Here is a 27,521-nt window from a genome sequence, read left to right on the forward strand (position 1 = left end):
GAGTGTTTTCTATTAGCGTCATGTCAGGAAAGGAAATATGTTCTCTGCTTAAACCAAAAACCAAAAATCCCAAGCAACACCAATGACACGTTTTCCAAGGTTAGAAAAATGAAGTTAGATATTATTGAGTAACTGACATTCTGGAGTGAGTTTGCTCACTTTGTTTAAAATAGCTAAATCATTTTCGATAACCACTTGTGTGACTACTGTAGAAAAACCTGCTCTGCCATTTCAAATACAACATTTAAAAACGTTTAACAAACCTTAACTGCAAATCTAAAACAGGTAACTCAAAACAGGAAACAAGTGAAAGCAGTAATATATCTTTAATAATTCAAGTATTTGTTTTTTAATATAAAAAACATACAATATATAACAACAACCCCTTGAAGGATAGATGCTTTCACAGTAAATGTCACATTAGCTCGTCGTAATACAACAAACACTTTGAAAAAAAGAAATGAAAATGAGGCCATGAAAGCCACAATGTTTCCATTATGTCAGTAGCAGTGCTCCAGTAATCACAGATATGCCAGACACATAGATAAGATAATACATCCAGTCTGTAATGGTCTTAGATACAGTTAAACTCAGACTTGCTCGACATGATGCTGTATATCTGTTATGTGGAGGAGGCGATGAGTGGAGAGCTGCTGATTTACTGCGAATGCAACCGAGAGCAGCAGCTGGAGTAATGAGCAGCAGGTAGCTCAGACACACAGTTATTGCAAGTATAAAAATGTCAACCAGAATAAAAAACAAAATGCATCTAAAACAAAAATATGCATTGGGCTTATTCAGAAAGAAGAGGCAGTAAAACTTTAAAGGTATGTAAACAAAACCATCAGGCAAAGTCATAAAAGAGCATCCAGTACATTCAGCTACATGGATCAAGGGAATAGTGATGAATACAAAAATAATGTCATTATCTTTAAACTTGGTCTGTTTGGAGACAACGTAGTGCATCTTATATCAGACTGCATCACAATGAACATAAAAAGGGGAGAGCAGCATGAGTGTAAGTTTTACCTCAACAGACGACCTGGTTGGTTGGATATGATTAACAGGATCTCTTAATTCATTTGTAAATGCCATTTTTTTTAAACGTTATAATATTATAAATATAATAGTCATTTATTACTTTATCGATTCCTGCACAGAAATCTCCCAGCCTGCTCTGCTGCAGAGGGATCAGGGTGCTGAGTCAGCAGCCATGCAGCTGCGGCCCGTCTACACTACAGCGTCGACAGCGTCGAAAGCTCCAATCTGCTCCAATATGCCCATTCACTTTCAATGGGGTGACGTCACGTAGCCGCGCTTTTTCGCCGAACTGAATTGTGGGTAGCAGAGCGAGGCGTCTCAGGCGACAGAAGTTGAACAATGTTCAACTTCTGTCGCCTGAGACGCCGGAGTAGCCAGCGCCAGCCAATCAAATCCCGTTTCCCAAAATCTGACAGCTGAAGCCGTAGCCAATCAAACCGCGTCTAAGCTGGGAGAGATATCCCGCCGTTCATTTCTATATTTCAAAAAAAGTCGGAGGAGAAACTAACTATCGCCGTAGCGAATCTCCCGGTTTTGTATGACCAGACCCTCTTCACCTACCGGGATACAAACCGGAGGAACCAGGCATGGAGGGAGGTGGCAGAGACAGTGGGGGAAACTGGTAGGTTTTCGCCTGTTTGGGGAGTTTATATATATATTGCTCGCATAAAATCCCCGGGGGTTTTTGCTTTGTATGTCGGGGGCGGGAGATTCATGTGATTGGTTGTTGGTCGTGTTGCTTGAATAAAATCCCCAAGCTCCAGACACGCCCAGCTCCAAGCTATTTTTGGAGCTGTAGTGTGGACGCTCCGTACAGATCCAGTGTCTCAAGGACACTTGTGAATGTGAGCTTGAACTAAGGTCGTCTGAAACACAGTCTCTACCCATTAGGCCACACTACGCAATGCTCAACGCTGATTGACTTAATGCACATAAAGAATGTTATGCTTACATTTGCACCTGGAATACATGAACAAAATTAGTCTCAGTAACAAACGCCACATTTTGATTATGCATGAGAATACGCTACAAGCCTCATGCACTCGTTAACAATCATGTTTGCAATCAGCAGAAATAGATATGAAAACATCCGTCATGAAGACTCGCAGCAGGCCTTTTATTTTTACATTACACGATGTGATGAGTTAAAGAAAAGAGGAAAAGGCAACAAAAAAAGGAAGTTGTTGTTAAGTGGTCCTCGTGTCCCCTAACATCTCAGGTGCTTCTTGCTGGACATGTCGTTCCAAATGCGGTGCATCTCCTCCGGGGAGATCTGGTGCACGGTGATAACCCGCCTGTACCGGCACAGACTGTAGGCCATTTTCCAGTGATTAAAACCACTGTTCTGATACGGGTGTATACCGAGCTTTCGCAAGCACATTCCCACATACACATCCTCCAGGTGCAACAGTCTTGTGTGTAATGAAGTCTGATAGATGAGCTCAGCAACGTCTGAAGAGAACACATAGCCAGTACCCGAGCAGAAAGGAGGGTATCTACTGTCGGGGTACAAGTCCCTGGACATGTACCACTTACTGCGCATGTCCCTAATGGGACCACCGTTTATGACATAGCCAGTAAAATATCTCCTTCTTGGCTTGGTGGTGGGCTTCAGGAGTTTGTAGATGAGATTGTCCATGTTGACAAAGATGTCGCTGTCTGTCTTTAAGATGTACTGCGCTTTGGGGCAGAAGGTAGTCACCCAGCGCATGCCCATCATGGTCTTGAGGGTGAGGTTGTGGTAGGAATCAATAAAGTTCTCCACCACAATGTCATGGAAGATTTGGCTCTCCTGCTCCACCATCTGGTTCAAGATGGAGTCCGTGTTCCAGCCCAGCAGAAAGATGGTGAGGATGCGGATGTCCCCAAAGGTGCTCTCGTCCCCCCAGGTCTCCCGGATGGCCTGCCGTGCATCAAACTCCTTGTGGGTGGTGCTAATGAGGATGATAAGGAAGGGAGCGGCACTTTCACACTTCTTCGGCTCATTGATGACATATTCAAAGGCATGTGGGTTAAGGGGGCGGGTGTGAATGTTGGTAAACGTGATGTTTTGTGGGGGTTTTGGAACCTTATGTATAGGAATAGACATGTGGCCGACATAGGTGGTGTTCGGGCGGGATATGCTCAGGTACCAGAGAGCACTCGCCCAGCAGACCACTGTCAACAGGTACAAACATGACACTTTTGAAGGCATTATGCTGCATTTAAGGGCATTTGGATCAGCTGGATCTTATAAGGCTTTCTTTCCATTAGCAATGTTTCACCCAGCGAGGCAGCATGGTGCCGCTCCAGCGTGCAGTTTGACATTAATTATCAGTATTGGATTACTTCAGAGAGAATTGATGCTGTTTCTGTTTTTAATGCAAAGCACTTTAAAATCGTATGGATGTCCAATTTCTCTTGGTGACACTGCTTCTTCTCCATTTACATCTGAAAGAGAGAGAGAAAGGGAGATATCCATTAATATGATATTTTTTTACATAAAAGGCAATGGAGTTTTTCTATCGAATAAAGTCATTAATAGCAACTCAAATATGAAAACAAGCAACGTAGATTTTCAATAGAGCAAAAAGTCCAACAAATGAGGATAGGCTGCCTGAGTATCATTATATTTATACAATAAATAACCTCAAGGACTGTGGAAACACAACTCAATTTCAAAAACGAATTTTGGTGCCTCGTTGTAATTCTAGTCGGAGGATGAAAGGAACGACTCAGATAAAATCAATGTGGAATAAATTACAAAAGCTGCTGAAACACATACAGGAAAGGCTACGGTGACATCAGCCGCCTGACAAAACTAACTCGTCATCAGAGACGTTTATACTAGTCATGGTTCATTTATTCTTCAGTCGCCATCACATAAGTAGTATTTACATTTAAATGACGGAATGCATTGTAGTGATAACGATGTATTAATCTGATTCTGGTAGGACTTAAAGCCCAGTGACAACACAGAGGGCCTGCTTTTTTGGTCATTGATGTGAAAAGTATTGATTGTTTACTAAATTAAATTAAAGCAAATAAGTCTCAGGACTGAATAGTTAAAAGCAAACAGAGAACTGCCCCCTGTGAATGCTAGTATTATAAATTATGAGATTTGTATACATTGATATTTATGTCTAGTTTCACATTAGTTGTTTGTAAGGGTGGAGTTAATGTTATCTATTGTGTATTTGGTCGGTTAGTCTTATCTAAATCAATGGTTCTCTTATGATTTCAATTGGCAATCTTTATAAAGCAACTCCTACAGGTATTGAATAACTATGCATGTATGTAGGTTTGTATAGAAGCGCTAACTGGTTTGCAGAAGTCTTAACATGAATGAAACGGACAAACTTACATACCCCAAAGTGTGAAGTCATACTTTCAATAACTGAAAAGGATTTTTATATCAAAACTTAAAAAACATTTTCAACATTCAACACATGATCCTAGAGCACAGGTTGACATTTCACAAGAGCAGACAAATTCCCTTTTGACCTCAAACCAAAATCATATAAAGTTCTGTTGCTCAAAGGAGGTGAGTGGTTGGCGTTCTGCATGACGGTGTGATATGGCAAAGGCGCAAAGGGAGCACCCTGCCATGGTAAGTTTATGCCCAAGGATCATTTTTTCAACCTGTTTGTCTTTTCAATGCTGCCTGCCGTTTATCAAGCTAACAGAAATTTGGCCTGGCTGTTTTTTGAGTGCATTTCTTTATGCTTTTTGCGCAGGTGGCTGAGCCATATAAAGTATGTTAACAAGTAAATCATGTATCCTGGCTTTTGAAGCTCTTAGTGACTTTTCCTTTCATTTGGTAATGGCAGAACAGAAAATGTACTTCACAGGACAACGACCATAATATAATAAAACCCAACATTTCCATTTTCAGTAGAGAGTAGCAAAACACTGGCTGAGGCAAGGCAAAACACTGGCTAAGGCAAGTTTATTTATATAGCACTTTTCTGTACGCGACAATTCAAAGTGCTTTACAAAACAAATTAAAATACTTTTTAGGAATACATACAGTAAAAACACATTATATAATGGCATTTTACAACAGGCATTACAAAGCAAAGATAATAAAATAATAAAAATAAACACCACAGGTATACAATACATGGCTGATCACACAAATGTAGCCATAATGACATCATTTTAATTCAATTTAAGAAGAGACTGCAGGTAATTGCAGTCTATACACATATTGTATACCAGGGCTGGATCTGACATTACATTTACAACACGGGATACATAAGCCCTTTCTTCGAAAACAAAACCTTCTTTGTTGAAGGGAATCTGACACATGCAACATGCCTGCTGTATGCCTCTTAGAAATATAACTCCCTATCTTGTACTATGTCTACATCTATGCTGGTGTCACTTTGAGCCTGAGACTTCTACGAATTCTGTAACTTCTCAGTTCATGTTGTACTGAACCCTTTCCCCCTGAGTCTTTCAGTAAAAGTGTTTGTGTGTATTTGTTCCAAATATAAGATTTCCCCTCCCCTCTGCTAAATAACTGATAGATCTAAAGAAATTCCGATTCATGCTAAAGAAAGGAGATTTTTCTGAATATAATTCACTAATGAGCTGATGATGGTTACTGTATATGCATAACTGAACGGAAGTGAAAGAAATGACATTACAGTATGTCTCTTAATTGTCTGACAGCAATGACATACTGAGGACACGGCTTGAGCGACAGCTTAGTGCTGTCCTGTATTCACTCAATCAAGTCACTTATATGTGCCGATTATAATGATACATGCGTTATTCAGTGCATCCCTCTAGATCAGTGGTTCTCAAATTTTTTCTGTCAGGCCCCCCCTTTGGAGAAGAAAAAAAAGTTGGGCCCCCAGGCTCAGTGGCGGCGCCAGAGATTTATTTTGAGGGTGCTGTGGGGTAGCTTGACGTTTCATAGAGGGTGCTCAAACATTTAGGGTTTCCCATTAATGTACCGGTCGCTACAGTGGAATTTTCTACTGCAACACTCCCCACGCATATACACAGTGTGACGAATACAATGAATGCTCGATAATCAGCTCGCCGCATATAGGTGTAAGCAGGGGTAAAGTGCTATTTTTGGGGAGTGGACCTAACATACAGTAGGGGGGTCCGGGAGCAAGCTCCCCCGGGAAGATTTATTTCTAAATATTGAAGTTAAAAGCATCAATCTGGTGCACTTTGATAGCAAAATGAAGAGATCTATGGATACATTTCTTTATGGATATTTTACAAATCACCCTTTTAAACTTTATTCTTTTTTTACTGTCATATAGTATTTCATACCTGTTTTTCATTTATTCTCTTATTTTTTTATAACTATAATGATCATATAAACGTGTGCCTCGGAAATAATTGTTTACATCAAAACGTGAGACCCACTGATATAACTTAGACTAAAGTTAACTATCTATTCTAAACACTCACACAGAGAGTCCTTTACTTCACTGAGCCTCTCAGTCTGACAGGAGAGGACTCTCCTCCACTTTGTTGTTGAAAAAACTCCTTATATCCGTTAGCGTAGCTCGCTAGCACCAGAAGCTAACAAGAACGATCTCCGGTACCGGTGAGCTCTCTCTCTCTCGCTCACGCACGCACACACAATGGCTCGTTCCACACACACAGAGCCGAGCTTTAATGAAACACAGAGACCCAGACGTAATAGTACTGTACTGTATCATATTATTTTCGAATCAATAATTTTTTTTATTATTATTTTTGTATTTTTTAAATCATTTTTCCTCCTGGTCTTTCGCGCCTCTCCTGTCATGCCTCTGCGCCCCCCCACTTTGAGAACCACTGCTCTAGATATAACGTGTCTTTATGTCCGTTGGTGAGACGTCATATATGAATGGGTCTCTTTGCAGTGGAGTCGGGTGGCAGCACATCAGTCGGCGAGGTATGAGCAAGATATAACTGAGGGAAGGTGTAGTGAGTACCGGAAGAAGGCGAGACAGAGAGATGTAGATCCTCATTATCCCGGTAGAATTTTGTGCAACTATCTACTCTCTACAAGAGACCCGGCATAATTATACTTTCTGTTCTGCTGCATGTCTGACCTCTAACAGTTAAAGTGGAAAAAAGACTTTCTGCAGATTAGATAACATTCACAATGGTTCAGGGTTTCTAATAGTATCAGAATAATACAATGTTCAAAGGCTTTTTTTTTTTAAACAAAGAAAGAAACTTTATAAGAGTCTCTAAAGTTAGGCCTATCTGAAAAAATGCAGATGAAATTAGAAATATCTCAGCCGTGTGTCAGGAAGATTGCTCATATCTAAAATGAGCTCCCATTTTTCAACAGCTTATTAAGTGTACATTAACAAATGATCAACTACAATTAACACACAGCAGATTGTATATCCCCTGCTGGATGCACGCATAACATATCGGTTCTTGCTCTCCGGGTTAACTAATATACTCTAGTGTTGTCACGATACCAACATTTTGGTTTCGATACCGATACCAAGTCAAGAATTGCGATTCCGATTCTTTTTCGATACTTTTCTTAAAAAAAGGGAAACAGTCTTAAATATAATCAGGGATGCAAACTCATCAGGTATGAAAAAGGTGACAAGGATCCGAGCCCCCGACCCCACGGAATATCGGCTTTAAAATTAGGAATAACAGATGATTTTAGCAGTCAGAACAACTAAAGCAGCAGTTACTAAAAACAGAAACGCCAAAGAGTCACATCTAATAGAAATATATAAAAGCATTTATTTTAATTGTGTAGCAGTGAGTTTAACATTTTGGCAGCACTGTTGAGCATTTTGAAAATGTATTTTCATGCCTCTGTGCAAGGCTTAGTCTTTCTATCTTTATAGCCACTGGTGTAAAGTAACTAAGTCCATAAACTCAAGTACTACTTGGGTACAATTTTGAGATACTTGTACTTTATTTAAGTATTTCAATGTTTCTTTTGCTACTTTGTACTTCTAATCCACTACAGTTCAGAGGTACATGGTGTACTTTTACTCCACTACATGTATTAATACCTTTAGTTACTTCACAGATCTGGATGAATGATGTGAAATCTAATCAAGTGTTGAATCAGACTTTAGTTCCACCTGGAGTAAATCCACCAGCTACCCTGCAGTCTACAAAGTACTTCAGACTAGCTGCACCTTCACCAGCTACCCTGCAGTCTACAAAGTACTTCAGACTAGCTGCACCTCCACCAGCTACCCTGCAGTCTACAAAGTACTTCAGACTAGCTGCACCTTCACCAGCTTTGAGAACACTTTCATGATCAATCATTATAAAACATATCATATATATTATTCTGAAATGGACCAATCAAACAATGACTACTTTTACTGTCGCTACTTTTTACTTTTACTGTAACAGAGTATTCCTACACTCTGGTGCTTCTAGTACAAGACCTGAGTACTTCTACTTTTACTGTCGCTACTTTAACTATATTTTGATGATAATACTTTTGTACTTTTATTTGGGAACATTTTGATTGCAGGATTGTTCCTACATTCTGGTACTTCTACTTTAGCTCAAGTACAAGACCTGGGTACTTCTACTTTTACTCAAGTACAAGATATATACTTATACCACCTCCGTTTATAGCCTATGAAAAAAACTAATAGAAAACGAAGGCTAAAGCTAACGTTAGCAGATAGTGATGCTAGTTTGCTAGTTAAGTTTGCTCAACGATAATATTGCGACAAACACTTTTCAGTGCACATCACGCTCTGCCGCTCCGACAGGGAGCTCTGCTCTGAACACCTGAACGGCCCGTTCACAGACTTCTGGCGTCTTTTCTGTCAACAAGCCGAGGCGCAGCGGCAGTTGCACTCCCACTTGCAGCCATGCTTCTCGTTTTCTCACATGCTCTGGCAGCTAGCGCGTGGCCGCGTGCACGAGAGAGGGGCGGGACTTAGAGCGTGCTTGAGAGGGGCGGGACTTCAGGCACGGCTGCAGTGCAGGGAGTGGAAGCAGATCGCTGAACACACACGGCTCTTATTAAAACGGCGCTTTTTCACGGGAGTACTTTTCCCCGTCATTCTTAAAGTACCGATACTAATGAAACGGAGGAATCGTACCGTTTTTAACGGCAGGGTATCGCGGTACCTTTCAAGTATCGGTACACCGTGCAACACTAATATACTCTATTTCAAATTCCTTCACCTGTCAACTAATTAGTCGTCTTAATCAGTTTCACTAATGAAGCTCAGCGCAAGTTCAACCAGGAAGACCGTATTTATAATCTGTCATTCACATATTTCGTCCTTACTACGCTCACCCCTCCAATCAGCGATGGGGGGGACGTTCACTCCACAGCTAAACCTATCACTTTCGTCTTTATTCCAACAAGCCAATCCTAGAACATCGCCAAACCTTTAAATCTGCTCCCTCCCCTCCTGACAGCTGTCATTGCAGGCGACTTGATGCAGCCCTCCTCCACCCCTTCCACCTCCCATTTCTCAGAAACCAGGGTCCACGTCAAGCTTAAACCACTCCTCTTCAGACCGACCTCCATCAATCCCTTCATGCCTTCACCACCACCAGTGTCTAGACCCCAGGGGGGGTTTTGTGGCTGCTCTAGCTTGTGTTGACTGTAGCATGTGTTGACTGTAGCATGGAGCAGAGACTGCAGGCCCATCGCCAGGCCTGAGCAGAGCTATTATTCTAATCAGTCCCCATAATACTAGATGTCCCACTGAGTCAGTCGTAAAAACTCCAGCTCTGCTTGAACGGATTGGGCCGGTGACTGGCAGAAAGGAGAGTGGAATCTAAAACAGTCTATAAGTCTATAAGGGGGAACACAATCGCAACCAAAGGACCTTCAGGACATGAGACATAGAAATACAACAGGAAGCGGAATGAAAAAATATATAATTAGCCGATACTTCCAACAGATACCCAATTCATCATGATTTATTATAAGCAAGAGGTAAACGTGTATGGGAGCACAGCACGCAGACAGCCATTTATCAGACATGACATTTCTTTCTCCAAGCCTCTGGGTTGACTGTTTGGTGGACTGGTTTTTTAAAACGGAGGCTATAACGCTCCCCTCTGCACACAACAAAAAGGTTTTGATTCATGGCCCCCCGACCATTTATAGACGGGCCTCTAAATTGTTTTTCCAATAACAACATCTCAAAGCTAATAGATTGCCAGATTGAATTAACTGGTTAAAAAAAGATGGAGTATTGAGGAGAGCCTGTGTCCAAAATGTAAATTGATTATCTTGGCTTTCATTTGACAAAACACTCTTTCTGGTTATATAATCACACAGAACACTAATGGAGGAACTGAAGAGATACAAAGTTAAGTTTAATAATACATGTGAGGTATTTTAATATCTTACAGACAGTAATCCCTAACCATTTTGGTGTTAAAATACAAACACTCCTGTCGCTTTATATTTAGCGTTCAGTAAAAGGTGAATGATATTATGAATGTGGATTACAACCTTAAAGGTGGGGTAGGTAATTTTAGAGAAACCAGCTCGAGTGCGCTAGAATTTGAAAATACACAATCGGAGAAAATCTGCCACTTCCTTACAGAGCCCCTCCTCCAACACACAAACACGCACATGACCAATGAGGGCACGAGATAAGTTTGTGCACAGATGGAAGGCTGACAGGCAGGTAGGCCATCCAGTTATTTTAGCCGGGCCGGCTAAAATGATTGGTCGTGCTTTTTACAGTACTACGGCTTCCACAGATGACATTTTTTTATGGATTTGTTGTCAAAGCACTTAAGATATTCATTGCTGTCGGGATGTTAAGAGCATTCCATGGAATATAACAAAAAGTGTATCTCGAGACGGTTTCTCAAACGTACCTACCCCACCTTTAACATGCAAAATTATGTGAAAAGTGAAGCAGAGCGAGTGGAACAATCTTGTAGTTGAGATTTAAAGAAAGGAAAGGTGATTTTCACAACATTTACATGACCATATACTTTAGGATCTATCTTTCTGGTGCTGTCGGTATGAAACACACATTAAACAAAAAGCCAAAGTCAACAACGCCCATTTGTAAGCCCTACCAAATCCCTAGCACAATAATGAGTCTGTAAAGCTTTTTCATCACCCTGTCTCTATAAACAAGTCATTATAAGAGACTGCTGTGTACTGTAAGATCTGTTGTTCTGGAAAAAAAGATGGCTTCAGTACACCCACTGAGAAAACATGCACTTCTTCTAAATCATGTGGCATAGCTTTCAGTAACAAACTTGGTAGTGACATTTATATCAATATTTCCTTTTCTGTGCTGTACCTAATATTCTCTAGTCTATTTCGCCATGTTGGAATGATAACCCAAAGTGTCGATATTACATAAATAACATGAAATTGTGAAATCCTTCAAGCCAATATTTTAACGAGTGCTTTTATTTCAGAACACTGTTTATTGAATGTGCACAAATACAGACTGAGGCCCAGCCAACACATATTGGCCCCTATTGTTGTGATGAGTAGACGAAGGCTTTGTGATCAAAAGTGGAATAATAAAATTAAAAAGCTATCAATAGGAAAATGGCAAAGTGAAGTAAAAATGCCATTAAAAAAAGTCATGTCATGTTAATGTTACATACTTTTTCACCAAAATCTATGAATATACACAGGGTTTTTTCTAGAAAAATATAGTATGAAGACAATACTGTGTCACTGAACTTGTATATATAAGATATATAAATTCTCGCAAGAACATGACGCCGGTTTACAAGATGGTTGTGCAAACAACAATGCAACATTGGAGCTCTGTAAGAAGAAAGCTGTCTATGCCGTCTGATGGTATACTTGACACGGCTTTCATATTTTTGGAGTAATTATACAGTTTTTGACGAACTGAAATACTGTTTTCTGGCAACATTTTACGGGGGAAAAACTGCATTTTGGTATGAGGGCGCAGCGGCGAAAGTAATAGGGTGCAGCGCCCCTGTAACTCTGTTTAGACAAAACCCTGATACATATATCATTGATTTCATAAATTGAACCGATGGACACAGTACCTCCTGCTTCACTAAAAAGTCCATTCTTAGAGTTTGCGCACTGAAGTTTTTCTTCCATCCATCCATCCATCTTCTCCCGCTTATCCGTGGTCGGGTCGCGGGGGTAGCAGTTCCAGCAGAGAGCCCCAAACTTTCTTTTCCCTGGCGACATCAACCAGCTCTGACTGGGGGATCCCAAGGCGCTCCCAGGCCAGCGAAGAGATATAATCCCTCCACCTGGTCCTAGGTCTACCCCTTGGTCTCTTCCCAGCTGGACGTGCCTGGAACACCTCCCTAGGGAGGCGCCCAGGTGGCATCCTAACTAGGTGCCCGAACCACCTCAACTGGCTTCTTTCGACGCGAAGGAGGAGCGGCTCAACTCCGAGTCCCTCCCTGATGACCGAACTTCTCACCTTATCTCTAAGGGAGACACCAGCCGCCCGGCGGAGGAAACCCATCTCGGCCGCTTGTATCCGTGATCTCGTTCTTTCGGTCATGACCCATCCTTCATGACCATAGGTGAGGGTAGGAACGAAAATGGCCCGGTAGACAGAGAGCTTTGCCTTCTGGCTCAGCTCCCTTTTCGTCACAACGGTGCGGTAAAGCGACTGCAGTACCGCTCCCGCTGCTCCGATTCTCCGGCCCATCTCACGCTCCATTGTTCCCTCACTCGAGAACAAGACCCCGAGATACTTGAACTCCTTCACTTGGGGTAAGGACTCATTCCCTACTTGGAGTGAACAGTCCATCGGTTTCCTGCTGAGAACCATGGCCTCAGATTTGGAGGTGCTGATCCTCATCCCAGCCGCTTCACACTCGGTTGCGAACCGATCCAGTGAGTGCTGAAGGTCGCAGACCGATGAAGCCATCAGAACCACATCATCTGCAAAAAGTAGTGGTGCAATCCTTAGTCCACCGAACTGAAGACCCCCCCCCCCCACGACTACGCCTCGAAATCCGATCCATGTATATTACAAATAGGATTGGTGACAAAGCGCAGCCCTGGCGGAGGCCAACCCTCACCGGAAATGGGTCCGACTTACTGCCGAGGACCCGGACACAGCTCTCGCTTTGGGAGTACAGAGATTGGATGGCCCTGAGTAGAGACCCCCTCACCCCATACTCCCGCAGCACCTCCCACAGTAACTCCCTGGGAACCCGGTCATACGCCTTCTCCAAGTCTACAAAACACATGTAGACCGGATAAGCGTACTCCCAGGCCCCCTCCAGGATCCTTGCGAGAGTAAAAAGCTGATCCGTCGTTCCACGACCAGGACGGAATCCGCATTGTTCCTCCTCAATCTGAGGTTCGACAATCGGCCTGACCCTCCTTTCAAGTACCTTGGAGTAAACTTTCCCGGGGAGGGTGAGTAGTGTGATGCCTCTGTAATTGGCACACACCCTCTGATCCCCCTTTTTGAAAAGGGGGACCACCACCCCGGTCTGCCACTCCTTCGGTACTGTTTCCGACTTCCACGCAACGTTGATGAGACGTGTCAACCATGACAGTCCCTCAACACCCAGAGCCTTCAGCATTTCCGGGCGGATCTCATCCACCCCCGGGGCTTTGCCACTGTGGAGTTGTTTAACGACCTCAGTGACCTCCCACCGGGAGATTGGTGTTGATCCCCCGTCATACTCCAGCTCTGCCTCTAACATAGAGGGCGGAGTTGTCGGGTTCAGGAGTTCCTCAAAGTGTTCCTTCCAACGCCCCAACACTCCATCAGTTGAGGTCAACAACGTCCCATCCTTACTGTACACAGCTTGGATGGTTCCCTGCTTCCCCCTCCTGAGGTGTCGGACAGTTTTCCAGAACAACTTTGGTGCCGCCCGAAAATCCTTCTCCATGTCTTCTCCAAACTTCTCCCACACCCGCTGCTTTGCCTCGGCCATGGATGAGGCTGCTGCCCTTCGGGCCTGTCGGTACCTTGCAACTGCCTCGGGAGTCCCCCGGGATAACAAATCCCTGAAGGCCTCCTTCTTCAGTCGGACGGCTTCCCTGACCACCGGTGTCCACCAGGAGGTTCGAGGGTTACCGCCCCTTGAGGCACCTAGGACCTTGAGACCACAGCTCCCCACCGCGGCTTCGGCAATAGAGGCTTTGAACACCGACCACTCTGGTTCAATGTCCCCAACCTCCACAGGAATGCCCGAAAAGCTCCGCCGGAGGTGTGAGTTGAAGGCCTCCTGAACTTGGGCCTCCTCCAGACGTTCCCAGTTCACCCGAACTACACGTTTGGGCTTACCAGGTCTATCCAGAGGCTTCCCCCGCCACTCGACACAACTCACCACCAGATGGTGATCAGTTGACAACTCCGCCCCTCTCTTTACCCGAGTGTCCAAAACATACGGCCTCAGGTCCGATGATACGATAACGAAATCGATCATGGACCTTCTGCCTAGGGTGCTCTGGTACCACGTACACTTATGAGCATCCTTATGTTCGAACATGGTGTTTGTTATGGCCAATCCATGACTAGCACAGAAGTCCAGTAACAAACCACCACTCCGGTTCAGATCAGGGGGGCCGTTCCTCCCAATCACGCCCCTCCAAGTGTCTCCATCATTGCCCACATGTGCGTTGAAGTCTCCCAGCAAGACTAAGGAGTCCCCTTCAGGAGCCCCATACAGGACTCTTTCCAGGGTCTCCAAGAACGCCGAATACTCTGAACTGCTGTTGGGTGCATAAGCACACACAACAGTCAGAGTTTTCCCCCCCATAACCCGCAGGCGTAGGGAGGCGACCCTCTCGTCCACTGGGGTAAACTCCAACAACGAAGCACCTAACCGGGGACTTGTGAGTATCCCCACACCCGCCCGGCGCCTCACACCCTGAGCAACTCCGGAGAAGAATAGAGTCCAACCCCTATCCAGAAGTAAGGTTCCAGAGCCGACGCTGTGCGTAGAGGTGAGCCCAACCAGATCCAACTGGTACCGCTCCACCTCCCGCACAAGCTCCGGCTCCTTCCCCCCCAGAGAGGTGACGTTCCACGTCCCCAAAGCCAGCTTCTGCCTCCCGGGTCTGGTCCGTCGAGACCCTCCGCTTTCACTGCCACCCTTCTGGCAGCGCACCCGACCCCATCGATGTTTCCCGTAGGTGGTGGGCCTGCGGGACGGAGAAGCGGAGGTGTTGCCCACGTTGCCTTTTCGGGCTGGGCCCGGCCGGGCTCCGTGGCAAGCCCGGCCACCAGACGCTCGCCGACGAGTCCTCCTTCTGGGCCTGGCTCCAGAAGGGGACCCCGGGCTTCCTCCGGGCCGGGTATCCTCACTTCCTGTGTCGTCTTTCATGAGGTCTTTTGAACCAATCTTAGTCTGGCCCCTTGCCTGAGACCAATTTGCCATGGGAGACCCTACCAGGAACACAAGGTTCCAGACAACACAGCCCCCAGGTTCATCAGGGCACACAAAGTTTTTCTTAGTGTTTTCAAATCATATTTCTGTAAGATGCATATCAGAACATGATTGGCTTTCAAATTAGCTGTGAAAATCCAACAAACACGTCTTAACTCAGATTTAAGATAAGCAAAGAGAAACCTTCCACCTTCAGCAGACGAATGGCAAAACAGTCCAGTGTCAATCTCTGCACACGCATACTTCTGCCGGCTAAAGGTCAAACATCCAAGTGAAGTATAACCAAAACACCTTTTGAAGAGAAGGGGGACTTGAAATTAGACAGCTTGTATGAAGTTTCATCTCAAATGTTCATCCTTGTAATGGAATATTGTTCCTTGAAATAACAAGGTTATTGCTGGTTCTTCTCTCTGAAGAACCAGCACCTTACCGTGGTAGAGAGGTTTGTGTGCCCTGATGAACCTGGGGGCTGTGTTGTCTGGAACCTTGTGTTCCTGGTACGGTCTCCCATGGCAAATTGGTCTCAGGCAAGGGGCAAGACTAAGATTGGTTCAAAAGACCTCATGAAAGAAAAACCAGAAGTGAGGATACCCGGCCCGGAGGAAGCCCGGGGTCCCCTTCTGGAGCCAGGCCCAGAAGGAGGACTCGTCGGCGAGCGTCTGGTGGCCGGGCTTGCCACGGAGCCCGGCCGGGCCCAGCCGGAAAAGGCAACGTGGGCAACACCTCCGCTTCTCCGTCTCCACCACCTACGGGAAACAGCGATGGGGTCGGGTGCACTGCCAGAAGGGTGGCAGTGAAAGCGGAGGGTCTCGACGGACCAGACTCGGGCGACAGAAGCTGGCTTTGGGGACGTGGAACGTCACCTCTCTGGGGGGGAAGGAGCCGGAGCTTGTGCGGGAGGTGGAGCGTTACCAGTTGGATCTGGTTGGGCTCACCTCTACGCACAGCGTCGGCTCTGGAACCTTACTTCTGGATAGGGGTTGGACTCTATTCTTCTCCGGAGTTGCTCAAGGTGTGAGGCGCCGCACGGGTGTGGGGATACTCACAAGTCCCCGGTTGGGTGCTTCGTTGTTGGAGTTTACCCCAGTGGACGAGAGGGTCGCCTCCCTACGCCTGCGGGTTATGGGGGGGAAAACTCTGACTGTTGTGTGTGCTTATGCACCCAACAGCAGTTCAGAGTATACGGCCTTCTTGGAGACCCTGGAAAGAGTCCTGTATGGGGCTCCTGAAGGGGACTCTTTAATCTTGCTGGGAGACTTCAACGCACATGTGGGCAATGATGGAGACACTTGGAGGGGCGTGATTGCGAGGAACGGTCCCCCTGATCTGAACCGGAGTGGTGATTTGTTACTGGACTTCTGTGCTAGTCATGGATTGGCCATAACAAACACCATGTTCGAACATAAGGATGCTCATAAGTGTACGTGGTATCAGAGCACCCTAGGCAGAAGGTCCATGATCGATTTTGTTATCGTATCATCGGACCTGAGGCCGTATGTTTTTGACACTCGGGTAAAGAGAGTGGCGGAGTTGTCAACTGATCACCATCTGGTGGTGAGTTGGGTCGAGTGGCGGGGGAAGCCTCTGGATAGACCTGGTAAGCCCAAACGTGTAGTTCGGGTGAACTGGGAACGTCTGGAGGAGGCCCAAGTTCAGGAGGCCCAAGTTCAGGAGGCCTTCAACTCACACCTCCGGCGGAGCTTTTCGGGCATTCCTGTGGAGGTTGGGGACATTGAACCAGAGTGGTCGGTGTTCAAAGACTCTATTGCCGAAGCGGGGAGCTGTGGTCTCAAGGTCCTAGGTGCCTCAAGGGGCGGTAATCCTCGAACCTCCTGGTGGACACCGGTGGTCAGGGAAGCCGTCCGACTGAAGAAGGAGGCCTTCAGGGATTTGTTATCCCGGGGGACTCCCGAGGCAGTTGCAAGGTACCGACAGGCCCGAAGGGCAGCAGCCTCATCAGTGGCCGAGGCAAAGCAGCGGGTGTGGGAGAAGTTCGGAGAAGACATGGAGAAGGACTTTCGGGGCGGCACCAAAGTTGTTCTGGAAAACTGTCCAACACCTCAGGAGGGGGAAGCAGGGAACCATACAAGCTGTGTACAGTAAGGATGGGACGTTGTTGACCTCAACTGATGGAGTGTTAGGGCGTTGGAAGGAACACTTTGAGGAACTCCTGAACCCGACAACTCCGCCCTCTATGTTAGAGGCAGAGCTGGAGTATGACGGGGGATCAACACCAATCTCCCGGGGGGAGGTCACTGAGGTCGTCAAACAACTCCACAGTGGCAAAGCCCCGGGGGTGGATGAGATCTGCCCAGAAATGCTGAAGTCTCTGGGTGTTGAGGGACTGTCATGGTTGACACGTCTCATCAACATTGCGTGGAAGTCGGAAACAGTACCGAAGGAGTGGCAGACCGGGGTGGTGGTTCTCCTTTTTAAAAAGGGGGATCAGAGGGTGTGTGCCAATTACATGTGAGGCATCACACTACTCAGCCTCCCCGGGAAAGTTTACTCCAAGGTACTCGAAAGGAGGGTCAGGCCGATTGTCGAACCTCAGATTGAGGAGGAACAATGCGGATTCCGTCCTGGTCGTGGAACGACGGATCAGCTTTTTACTCTCACAAGGATCCTTGAGGGGGCCTGGGAGTACGCTTATCCGGTCTACATGTGTTTTGTAGACTTGGAGAAGGCGTATGACCGAGTTCCCAGGGAGTTACTGTGGGAGGTGCTGCGGGAGTATAGGGTGAGGGGGTCTCTACTCAGGGCCATCCAATCTCTGTACTCCTAAAGCGAGAGCTGTGTCCGGGTCCTCGGCAGAAAGTCGGACCCATCTCCGTTGAGGGTTGGCCTCCGCCAGGGCTGCGCTTTGTCACCAATCCTGTTTGTAATATACATGGATCGGATTTCGAGGCGTAGTCATGGGGGAGGGGGTCTGCAGTTCGGTGGACTAAGGATTGCACCACTGCTTTTTGCAGATGATGTGGTTCTAATGGCTTCATCGGTCTGCGACCTTCAGCACTCACTGGATCGGTTCGCAACCGAGTGTGAAGCGGCTGGGATGAGGATCAGCACCTCCAAATCTGAGGCCATGGTTCTCAGCAGGAAACCGATGGACTGTCCACTCCAAGTATGGAATGAGTCCTTACCCCAAGTGAAGGAGTTCAAGTATCTCGGGGTCTTGTTCTCGAGTGAGGGAACAATGGAGCGTGATATGGGCCAGAGAATCGGAGGAGCGGGAGCGGTACTGCAGTCGCTTTACTGTACCGTTTTGACGAAAAGGGAGCTGAGCCAGAAGGCAAAGCTCTCTGTCTACCGGGCCATTTTCGTTCCTACCCTCACCTATGGTCATGAAGGATGGGTCATGACCGAGAGAACGAGATCGCGGATGCAAGCGGCCGAGATGGGTTTTCTCCGCAGGGTGGCTGGTGTCTCCCTTAGGGATAAGGTGAGAAGTTCGGTCATCCGGGAGGGACTCGGAGTTGAGCCGCTCCTCCTTCGCGTTGAAAGGAGCCAGTTGAGGTGGTTCGGGCACCTAGTTAGGATGCCACCTGGGCGCCTCCCTAGCGAGGTGTTCCAGGCACGTCCAGCTGGGAAGAGACCAAGGGGTAGACCTAGGACCAGGTGGAGGGATTACATCTCTTCGCTGGTCTGGGAGCGCCTTGGGATCCCCCAGTCAGAGCTGGTTGATGTGGCCAGGGAAAAGAAAGTTTGGGGCTCTCTGCTGGAACTGCTACCCCCGCGACCCGACCACGGATAAGCGGGAGAAGATGGATGGATGGATGGAAATAACAAAACTAGAATAACACGTTCTGTTAGTTTGAAATGTGGGTATTATAAAGCCTTCATGCAACAGTAACAGTCTAATCACTGTTTCCAGAGGGAGATGAGATTTGATTTGAAACCAGATGAACAAAATAATCAACTTCTCTATTTCTCACAGACTCCTGTCCTCTTTATTGCTCCCCGACTGAAATATAAGGGGGTATTTTAATTTACATATCTTACGCTAAGGGGTTGCTCTAAATTGTGTCTCGCTTTCATAGCAAGCAAAGCACAGGAGGAAAAATCTATACCGGCAACTAAATGAGCAAAGCCACATTAAGCTGAATTAAAAGCTTTTGGTAGATGAAAACATAAAGCTAGTACAGCAGTTACTTTTCTCAGCTCAACTCCCTCGACTTCTGAAGAAAATGAATATTAAATGTTGATACTCTAAATGAAAATATCTCTAAAACAAATGTGCTTGGGTGAATTGAGAACTGATTTCTACTGTTTACATAATTTCAGAAGAATGCAGTATAGGTTAATCAATAGGGTGTTTGCCACAAGAACACTTGTTAATATGTAAATTAAGGAAGTTAAGAAACAGAAATTCTACCTTGGGATTGTTGTTGAATTGTTGTTCAGGTTTCATCATCACGTTAACACTATTTGACTTTAAATCAAAAGGGAGATCATATTTATAAAGAGTAATGCTATTTAAAGGCATTAATTTCTTTTTTTTCTTAAAATGTATTGACTTGTTTTGTCCATTCAGTACATGTACTTTGCATGTATTTCTTCACAGGCAGTATAATAAGACCAAAGTAAAGAGTTTTTTGCGAATTAAATAAGACAAATTGAATAGTAATACACTGAACAAAAATATAAATGCAACACTTTTGTTTTTGCTCCCATTTTTCATGAGATGAACTCAAAGATCTAAAACATTTTCTATATACATAAAATAACCATTTCTCTCAAATATTGTTCCCAAATCTGAAAAAATCTGTGATAGTGAGCATTTCTCCTTTGCCGAAATAATCCATCCCACCTCACAGGTGTGGCATATCAAGATGCTGATTAGACAGCATGATTATTGCACAGGTGTGCCTTAGGCTGGCCACAATAAAAGGCCACTCTAAAATGTTCAGTTTTATCACACAGCACAATGCCACAGATGTCGCAAGTTTTGAGGGAGTGTGCAATTGGCATACTGACAGCAGGAATGTCCTTCATTTCTCTACCATAAGCCGTCTCCAAAGGCGTTTCAGAGAATTTGGCAGTACATCCAACCGGCCTCACAACCGCAGAGCACGTGTAACCACACCAGCCCAGGACCTCCACATCCAGCATGTTCACCTCCAAGATCGTCTGAGACCAGCCACTCGGACAGCTGCTGCAACAATCGGTTTGCATAACCAAAGAATTTCTGAACAAACTGTCAGAAACCGTCTCAGGGAAGCTCATCTGCATGCTTGTCGTTCTCATCGGGGGTCTCGACCTGACTCCGGTTTGTCGTCGTAACCGACTTGAGTGGGTAAATGCTCACATTCGATGGCGTCTGGCACGTTGGAGAGGTGTTCTCTTCACGGATGAATCCCGGTTTTCACTGTTCTGGGCAGATGGCAGACAGCGTGTGTGGCGTTGTGTGGGTGAACGGTTTTCTGATGTCAATGTTGTGAATCAAGTGGCCCATGGTGGTGGTGGGGTTATGGTATGGGCAGGCGTATGTTATGGACGACGAACACAGGTGCATTTTATTGATGGCATTGTGAATGCACAGAGATACCGTGACGAGATCCTGAGGCCCATTGTTGTGCCATTCATCCACGACCATCACCTCATGTTGCAGCATGATAATGCACGGCCCCATGTTGCAAGGATCTGTACACAATTCCTGGAGGCTGAAAACATCCCAGTTCTTGCATGGCCAGCATACTCACCGGACATGTCACCCATTGAGCATGTTTGGGATGCTCTGGATCGGCGTATACGACAGCGTGTTCCAGTTCCTGCCAATATCCAGCAACTTCGCACAGCCATTGAAGAGGAGTGGACCAACATTCCACAGGCCACAATCAACAACCTGATCAACTCTATGCGAAGGAGATGTGTTGCACTGCGTGAGGCAAATTATGGTGGTCACACCAGATACTGACTGGTTTTCGGAACCCCCCAGACACCCCAATAAAGCAAAACTGCACGTTTCAGAGTGGCCTTTTATTGTGGCCAGCCTAAGGCACACCTGTGCAATAATCATGCTGTCTAATCAGCATCTTGATATGCCACACCTGTGAGGTGGGATGGATTATCTCGGCAAAGGAGAAGTGCTCACTATCACAGATTTTTTCAGATTTGTGAACAATATTTGAGAGAAATGGTTATTTTGTGTCTATAGAAAATGTTTTAGATCTTTCAGTTCATCTCATGAAAAATGGGAGCAAAAACAAAAGTGTTGCATTTATATTTTTGTTCAGTGTATATCTGTACTTGGCAAATGAAATAAAAATGACAAAAAGTCTACTTTTACTACCAATGGAGTTTTAAAGCTATCAAAACCACATGTGAGAACACATTTAAAGAATGTATGAAAAAGAGCTTAAGCTTCTTTGCTCCAGCTGATTCCTTATTATAATATAGTTAGTTATTCATTAGCATAATATTGTCCTCGGGCAACACCAACCCCGTGAGACTTTAGTGTGCTAACGAGCCAACATGAAGATTGTAGAATATTCCTACCTAAGACACTTGCTGGTAACACTGTTGATAATGTAAGCAAAGCTGAGTCGGTAAATAAATCATTAGCTGTGTATACAACAATATGATTTATTCCTAGGTTTGATTGGAAGATGAGAGGTAGGCGGGGATTAATAACAGAAGGACCGGAGGAGGGGTAAAGATGGGGGTCAAAGATCCTGAGCTAACGGTTACCACGGGGACTGCATGCTCCTTTCTGCCATCAGGTGTTGCTGAAAAATATTAGCGATGAGGCAGGGTGAGTTGGGGGTTTTCAAAGCTGCTGCAGACAGACAGAAAGCTGGCGTCCTGCTGGGACAATGCCAGCTTCCTGTCTCCCTGAACAGATGCTGCCCAGTGCCACTCCCCTTTGTTTCCTTCTCCAAAAGGCACACTGTGCTGCATGCTGCACACAGAATAAAAATGCCCACAGTCAGCAAAGGACGTGACAATTAGAGAGATCATTTGGTATCATCGTAAAGAGGTACTTTGTTGTTTATTTGATGGCTTAGTTTGAAGCCTGTCAGTATCCCAGAGGTGTGCGATATGTGAGATGTATTACAACAAATATGTGCATATCCACGATTAGCTCCTATTCTGTCAGTAGTGATTGATTTCTGGAATTTAACCAATGTTATCTTAATTTATATGGCATCTTTATAACTGGATACAAGCGGCCGAGATGGGTTTCCTCCGCCGGGTGGCTGGTGTCTCCCTTAGAGATAAGGTGAGAAGTTCGGTCATCAGGGAGGGACTCGGAGTTGAGCCGCTCCTCCTTCGCGTCGAAAGAAGCCAGTTGAGGTGGTTCGGGCACCTAGTTAGGAAGCCACCTGGGCGCCTCCCTAGGGAGGTGTTCCAGGCACGTCCAGCTGGGAAGAGAGCAAGGGGTAGACCTAGGACCAGGTGGAGGGATTATATCTCTTCGCTGGCCTGGGAGCGCCTTGGGATCCCCCAGTCAGAGCTGGTTGATGTCGCCAGGGAAAAGAAAGTTTGGGGCTCTCTGCTGGAACTGCTACCCCCGCGACCCGACCACGGATAAGCGGGAGAAGATGGATGGATGGATCTTTATAACTGCATTGCATCAACAGTTAATTATTCATTATTGTCATTTGTTATTGTCACACTGCGATTTAGATGTCTAGTCTCTGTAATGTATGGATATCTCAACTTAAATTAGGTTACTGATAAAGCACTCATATAGTAGGGCTGCTCGATTATGGCAAAAATCATAATCTCGATTATTTGGGTCAATAATTGATATCACGATTATTAAAAAACGATTATCCATTTACTTTGAAAACATCCATTTATTGGAGACATTTTTTTTGAACAGTATGTTTTGAACAGTTGATTACCCGGAACTTTAAGTATAATTCAACTGAAAAACCAATAATGAAAAAAAGTAATTAAAAAAAATAAAGTAATAATAATAATAAAAAAATAATCGTTTTATTTTCGATTACGTTGTTTTTGTAATCGTTGCAAGCCATAATCGTAATTGCGATTAAAATACGATTAATTGAGCAGCCCTATCATACAGCCTATGGCAGACATGGTGGAAAGATGCTGATAAATGCTACATTTAAGTGACGAGGGAAATGAAAACAAAGACAGTCTGCTCCTCGGGACCAGATTTCAGTCAGTTAGGCTCATGCTATTCTATTACTCAGATCTTAAATTTGCATACATTTAGTTGAAGTCTTGCTTCCACAGCTCCCTCTCACTGCTGTGCTTGAAAATTATTGATTATAAGCTTCATGTGAGGCTTTCCACACAGAAATAAGTAAGAAAATCACCACACAGCCATTACGTTTGATTCAAAAAATCCAGCCTTCTTTTGCTGGCTACCTTTTTCTTCTTGCTTGCACTTTTTTATTTATGATCACAAATGTTGGATAGTGCAGGACAGATGTGAAGGATGCCTAAACCTCTCATAAACATGTATCCAGCCTTTATTTATTTATTTAAAAAAGGAAGTCCAATTAAAAGTGTGTTGTAGCAAACATCCCTTTGAAATACTGCGATTATCTCTCACACAAATTATAAAAAAATGGAATAATTGTGTTTTTGAGGTAGCTGTATCTTGTCTGCTCCTCTGGATTCTGTCCCGTCCCTTTCTATAGTGTCACGAGTCATTTCATGTGAAGGAGACTCATTACTGAGGCCAAGACACTAAATTAAACAGGACACTGCAAACTGCAATCCCTTGTCTTTCCAGAAGAAAAATTAAGAAATACTGATGATTAAAAATAGACATTGAATTGTACAGAGAAATATATGCTCGTGTGCAAGTGTGAATGAAGTTAGCTTTTTCTAAATGTTCTTTTCCCAAATGATTTTTTTAGGTTACTCCATGAAATGTGGAGTAATTAGTGTTTAAGGTTAAGTGCTGTCAGAGGAAATGACGTGTCAAACGGCTGGCTAAGTGATACATTCAATTCTAGCCTTTGAACTCCATCAAAAAGTGAACACCTCAGGGATCATTATGTTCATCCTATAAACTCTGGCAGAATTTGAGTTCTGACTGAACTGAATTATCATAATGCACAAAACTGACTGGTTTGTTTCGGAGCAGCAACACATCAACAAGTACAGATAGGTGCCAAACATTTCTCTATAAAAAGCAGCAGATGGCTTCAAGAATGTTCCTCTTTTTATTTCATGATTGCTTTGTTACCAAGGGACACGGTTTCCATAGTGAATCCTAAACTACGGGTATGATTTTACAGAAGAAAGCCTCAATCATATTTGAATGCAAGAGGGAACAGAAAGTTCAAGAATAAGGCTGCGGCCCCACGAGGACGAAAACGGCTAAACGCATAGGATTAACGCAAACGCAATCGCAAACGGCTTCCGTCCACATGCAATAATTATCCGGATAGTGTCTGCCCACACGAGACCGCTCCGTTTAGCTCCAACCGCTGGAGAAGCTGCAGTACATATGCAGGAGCCTCTACGTGGCGCTGTAACTTCCTCCACAAAAGCAGCGAAGAAGCATGGTTGTCATGGTTGCCTTCTGTTTATTCTCCGCGGTGGGGGCCGAGGGAACCGGGCAGAGTTTTTCGCCAGTCAGCGTGTATTAAAGTTGAAATCTTCCGGACAAAATTATAAAAGTGCCGGTCAAAGGTCTTCTTTGTTATTTATTGAGCTTTAAAACAAATGAATAACGACTCTATATAATATAATGATAAAATACACGGAGCCTCTCTTTTTCCTCCCTCTCTTCGGACAGCGCCAGTGTCTGTCTCATGCAGCAGTAAAAATAAACATATTTATAACTAGTTTAGGGAGTTTGAGAGGTAATTAAAATAGCTAAGGGTGATGATCTGACTTGAAGTGTGTGTTTTGCTGCAGAGGGAGGAGCTGCAGGTGAGCAGAGCTGCGTGTCTCCGTCCTGTCAGATTAGACTTCACTCGCGAGAGAAAGATAAATAATCTGAATTCAGGGTGCAGTTTACTTTGACGTGGGGGTGAGCAGCAGAGGTGGGGAGAGGCGGGGCTATTGCCTCATCATTATTGCTGTAGATGTTGCACAAACAACTGTAGCATGGTCAATAGCGTCCGGAGCACGATAGCAACTCTGCGATCCGCCATTGTTGTTGTTGTTGGTGGCGAAACACTTCAGCACTGGCGCGGGGTAAGCGGAGGTGAGCAGAAGAGGTGGGGAGAGGCGGGGCTATTGCGCAATCACTATCAGTGATCTGAAAATGTCCGTATAGGGCGCACACACGGAGCTGTTTGACCCCCCAGAGAGTGGCGTATGCATTTCTATCCACCTTGGGACCCGTTGTCGTTTCCTCAGTCGTTTAGTGCCATATTCGGTCGTCCTCGTGTGGCCGAACGGTCTATATGACACTAAACAGTAACGCAAACGACCGAATTCGTCCTCGTGGGGCCGCAGCCTAAATGATAAGGTGGTATATTCTATATCCTACATACAACAATACATTTACCCTAAGAGTTCCTTGTGTAACTACATTCTGATGTAGCTTTTTTATGTTGATTGTGAGTGACACTGTCCTACTGCTGTAAACCCTTTGAACACTAAATATGGATTAACCTGTACAAATGATTCCCAACTAATTACTTTAAAAACCTGTAAAAGTAACATTAATTTATTTTCAAACAGGCGTTTTAAGAATTTAGTCATTTTGTTAACATTGTAATCGTCACATTTCGGCCAGGTACAGTACATTTAGTAGGAATGGATGGGTTTTGGGCGGAGAACCACATTGTCAGGTGGTTTAAAGAAAGACTTGGACTATCATTGGTTTGATTTTGGTCTTTTGGTATCTTTAGGGAATGTATGTCTTATTCTATACATCTAAGACATAAAGCAGAGTGCATTTAGCAAAGTAGGGAGCAAGGCTTAAATAAGGATGTTTTGCATCTGTGTAATAAATCCCAAATGTGAGTGACTGACGCTTTGATTAAGATTAAGTACTCCATGTTGTAAATAATACAAATAATGACACGGACAAGTATTTTCAGTGCTTCCAGCAAGACGTTAGTATGCAAAAGGTTATCTTACACAAAATGCCAACTGCATATACAAGTACCACTTCAAAAATGTCAAACGGGCACCACTTTGAGTGATGTGCTCACTGTTACAGAGAGTGCCCTGGATATTTGGCATTAGCATAGAGCCATGGGAGGAATTGGATCCGGGTACACAGGCTCCCAGACATCATCAGGCTCCACTAGGCCCTGACATATCTTCCATCAACAGCAACAAATATTCATATCTACATTTCTACTGGAAAAACAAAATCGTATGGTTTGCATGTTGGTCAAATGAGCTTTAAATTGGTTTAAAGACTGACAGTCACTGCTAACCGCCCACTGTGTACTGTGTCAGCACCGACATGATTAATGTGTGTGGACGAGCAGCAACAATCAGTCACACACTGCCAGTCATGCAGTGGAGGTAAACTAGGATTTACTAGGCATGATTTTTGCCTCCTAAATTGTTCTCATGATCTGATTTAACAATACACATTTCTATTGGAAGTTTACTGTTGTATTAATGAAACAATCAAAGTTTAATTCAATTGTTTGTGTCAATTACTGGTTTGGTTCTGAAACCATCGTGGTTATCTTCTTCCTGCTAGTCAGCATGTCTCTTCTTGATTTCAAGGCAATACAAGTAATAGGCAATTTAAGGTATCTGCTTCCTTGCATTGACTCTATATATGACATTAAGATATAAAATGGCAGGACTAGAAGGAGCCGCCTTGGAACCCAAAATAAATGTACCCATTTATACATATGTGACATATCAAAAGCTGTGTTTGACATGAGGTGTCAGTGTCTGGTTTGACATGAGTAGAGCAATTGCGCCGAATACTTTTTATAATCCCCAGGTGAGGACCACAGATAGAAATTAGCTATTAGCTATAATCTGGCATATTGAATCTCTTCTCTTTGCTGAGATTAATGTTTTTGTATTCATGGTCCTTCTATGAATACATTTAAAAAAAAAAGATCGGGTTTGCATTCTTGCTTTTTCATGACTGTAGGATATCCATATTGAGCTTACTGCTTTCTCATTTACTTACGCTTATTGTGATTCAAATATTCTCACATAAAGGTTTTGGGACTATACTGCAGGGATTTATTTCAATATTAACAAAGTGATATCAAATTGAGTTGTTGTTCACTTTTACAACAAACTGAAATAAAATGCCCTGC

The 27,521-nt window shown here is 44.5% G+C and overlaps 1 protein-coding gene across 2 annotated transcripts in view; it reads right to left on the bottom strand.

Moving 5' to 3' along the window:
* Positions 1–391: 391 nt before the first annotated feature.
* The window catches only part of b3galt1b (UDP-Gal:betaGlcNAc beta 1,3-galactosyltransferase, polypeptide 1b), a 64,067-nt gene continuing 36,937 nt past the window's right edge, over positions 392–27,521 (bottom strand). The window contains exons 1-2 of one of the 2 annotated variants that reach the window (XM_034110424.2): positions 3,806–3,859; positions 392–3,471 (exon numbers count right to left, since the gene is read on the bottom strand). In XM_034110424.2, coding sequence (XP_033966315.1) covers positions 2,249–3,235 — 987 coding nt within the window. In that variant the 5' untranslated portion in view covers positions 3,236–3,471; positions 3,806–3,859 and the 3' untranslated portion in view covers positions 392–2,248. Of the gene's footprint in view, positions 3,472–3,805; positions 3,860–27,521 lie in introns of those variants that run through there. The other variant, XM_034110423.2, reaches the window with a different exon arrangement.

Source organism: Pseudochaenichthys georgianus, chromosome 21, assembly GCF_902827115.2.
Source record: "Pseudochaenichthys georgianus chromosome 21, fPseGeo1.2, whole genome shotgun sequence".
NCBI lineage: Eukaryota > Metazoa > Chordata > Actinopteri > Perciformes > Channichthyidae > Pseudochaenichthys > Pseudochaenichthys georgianus.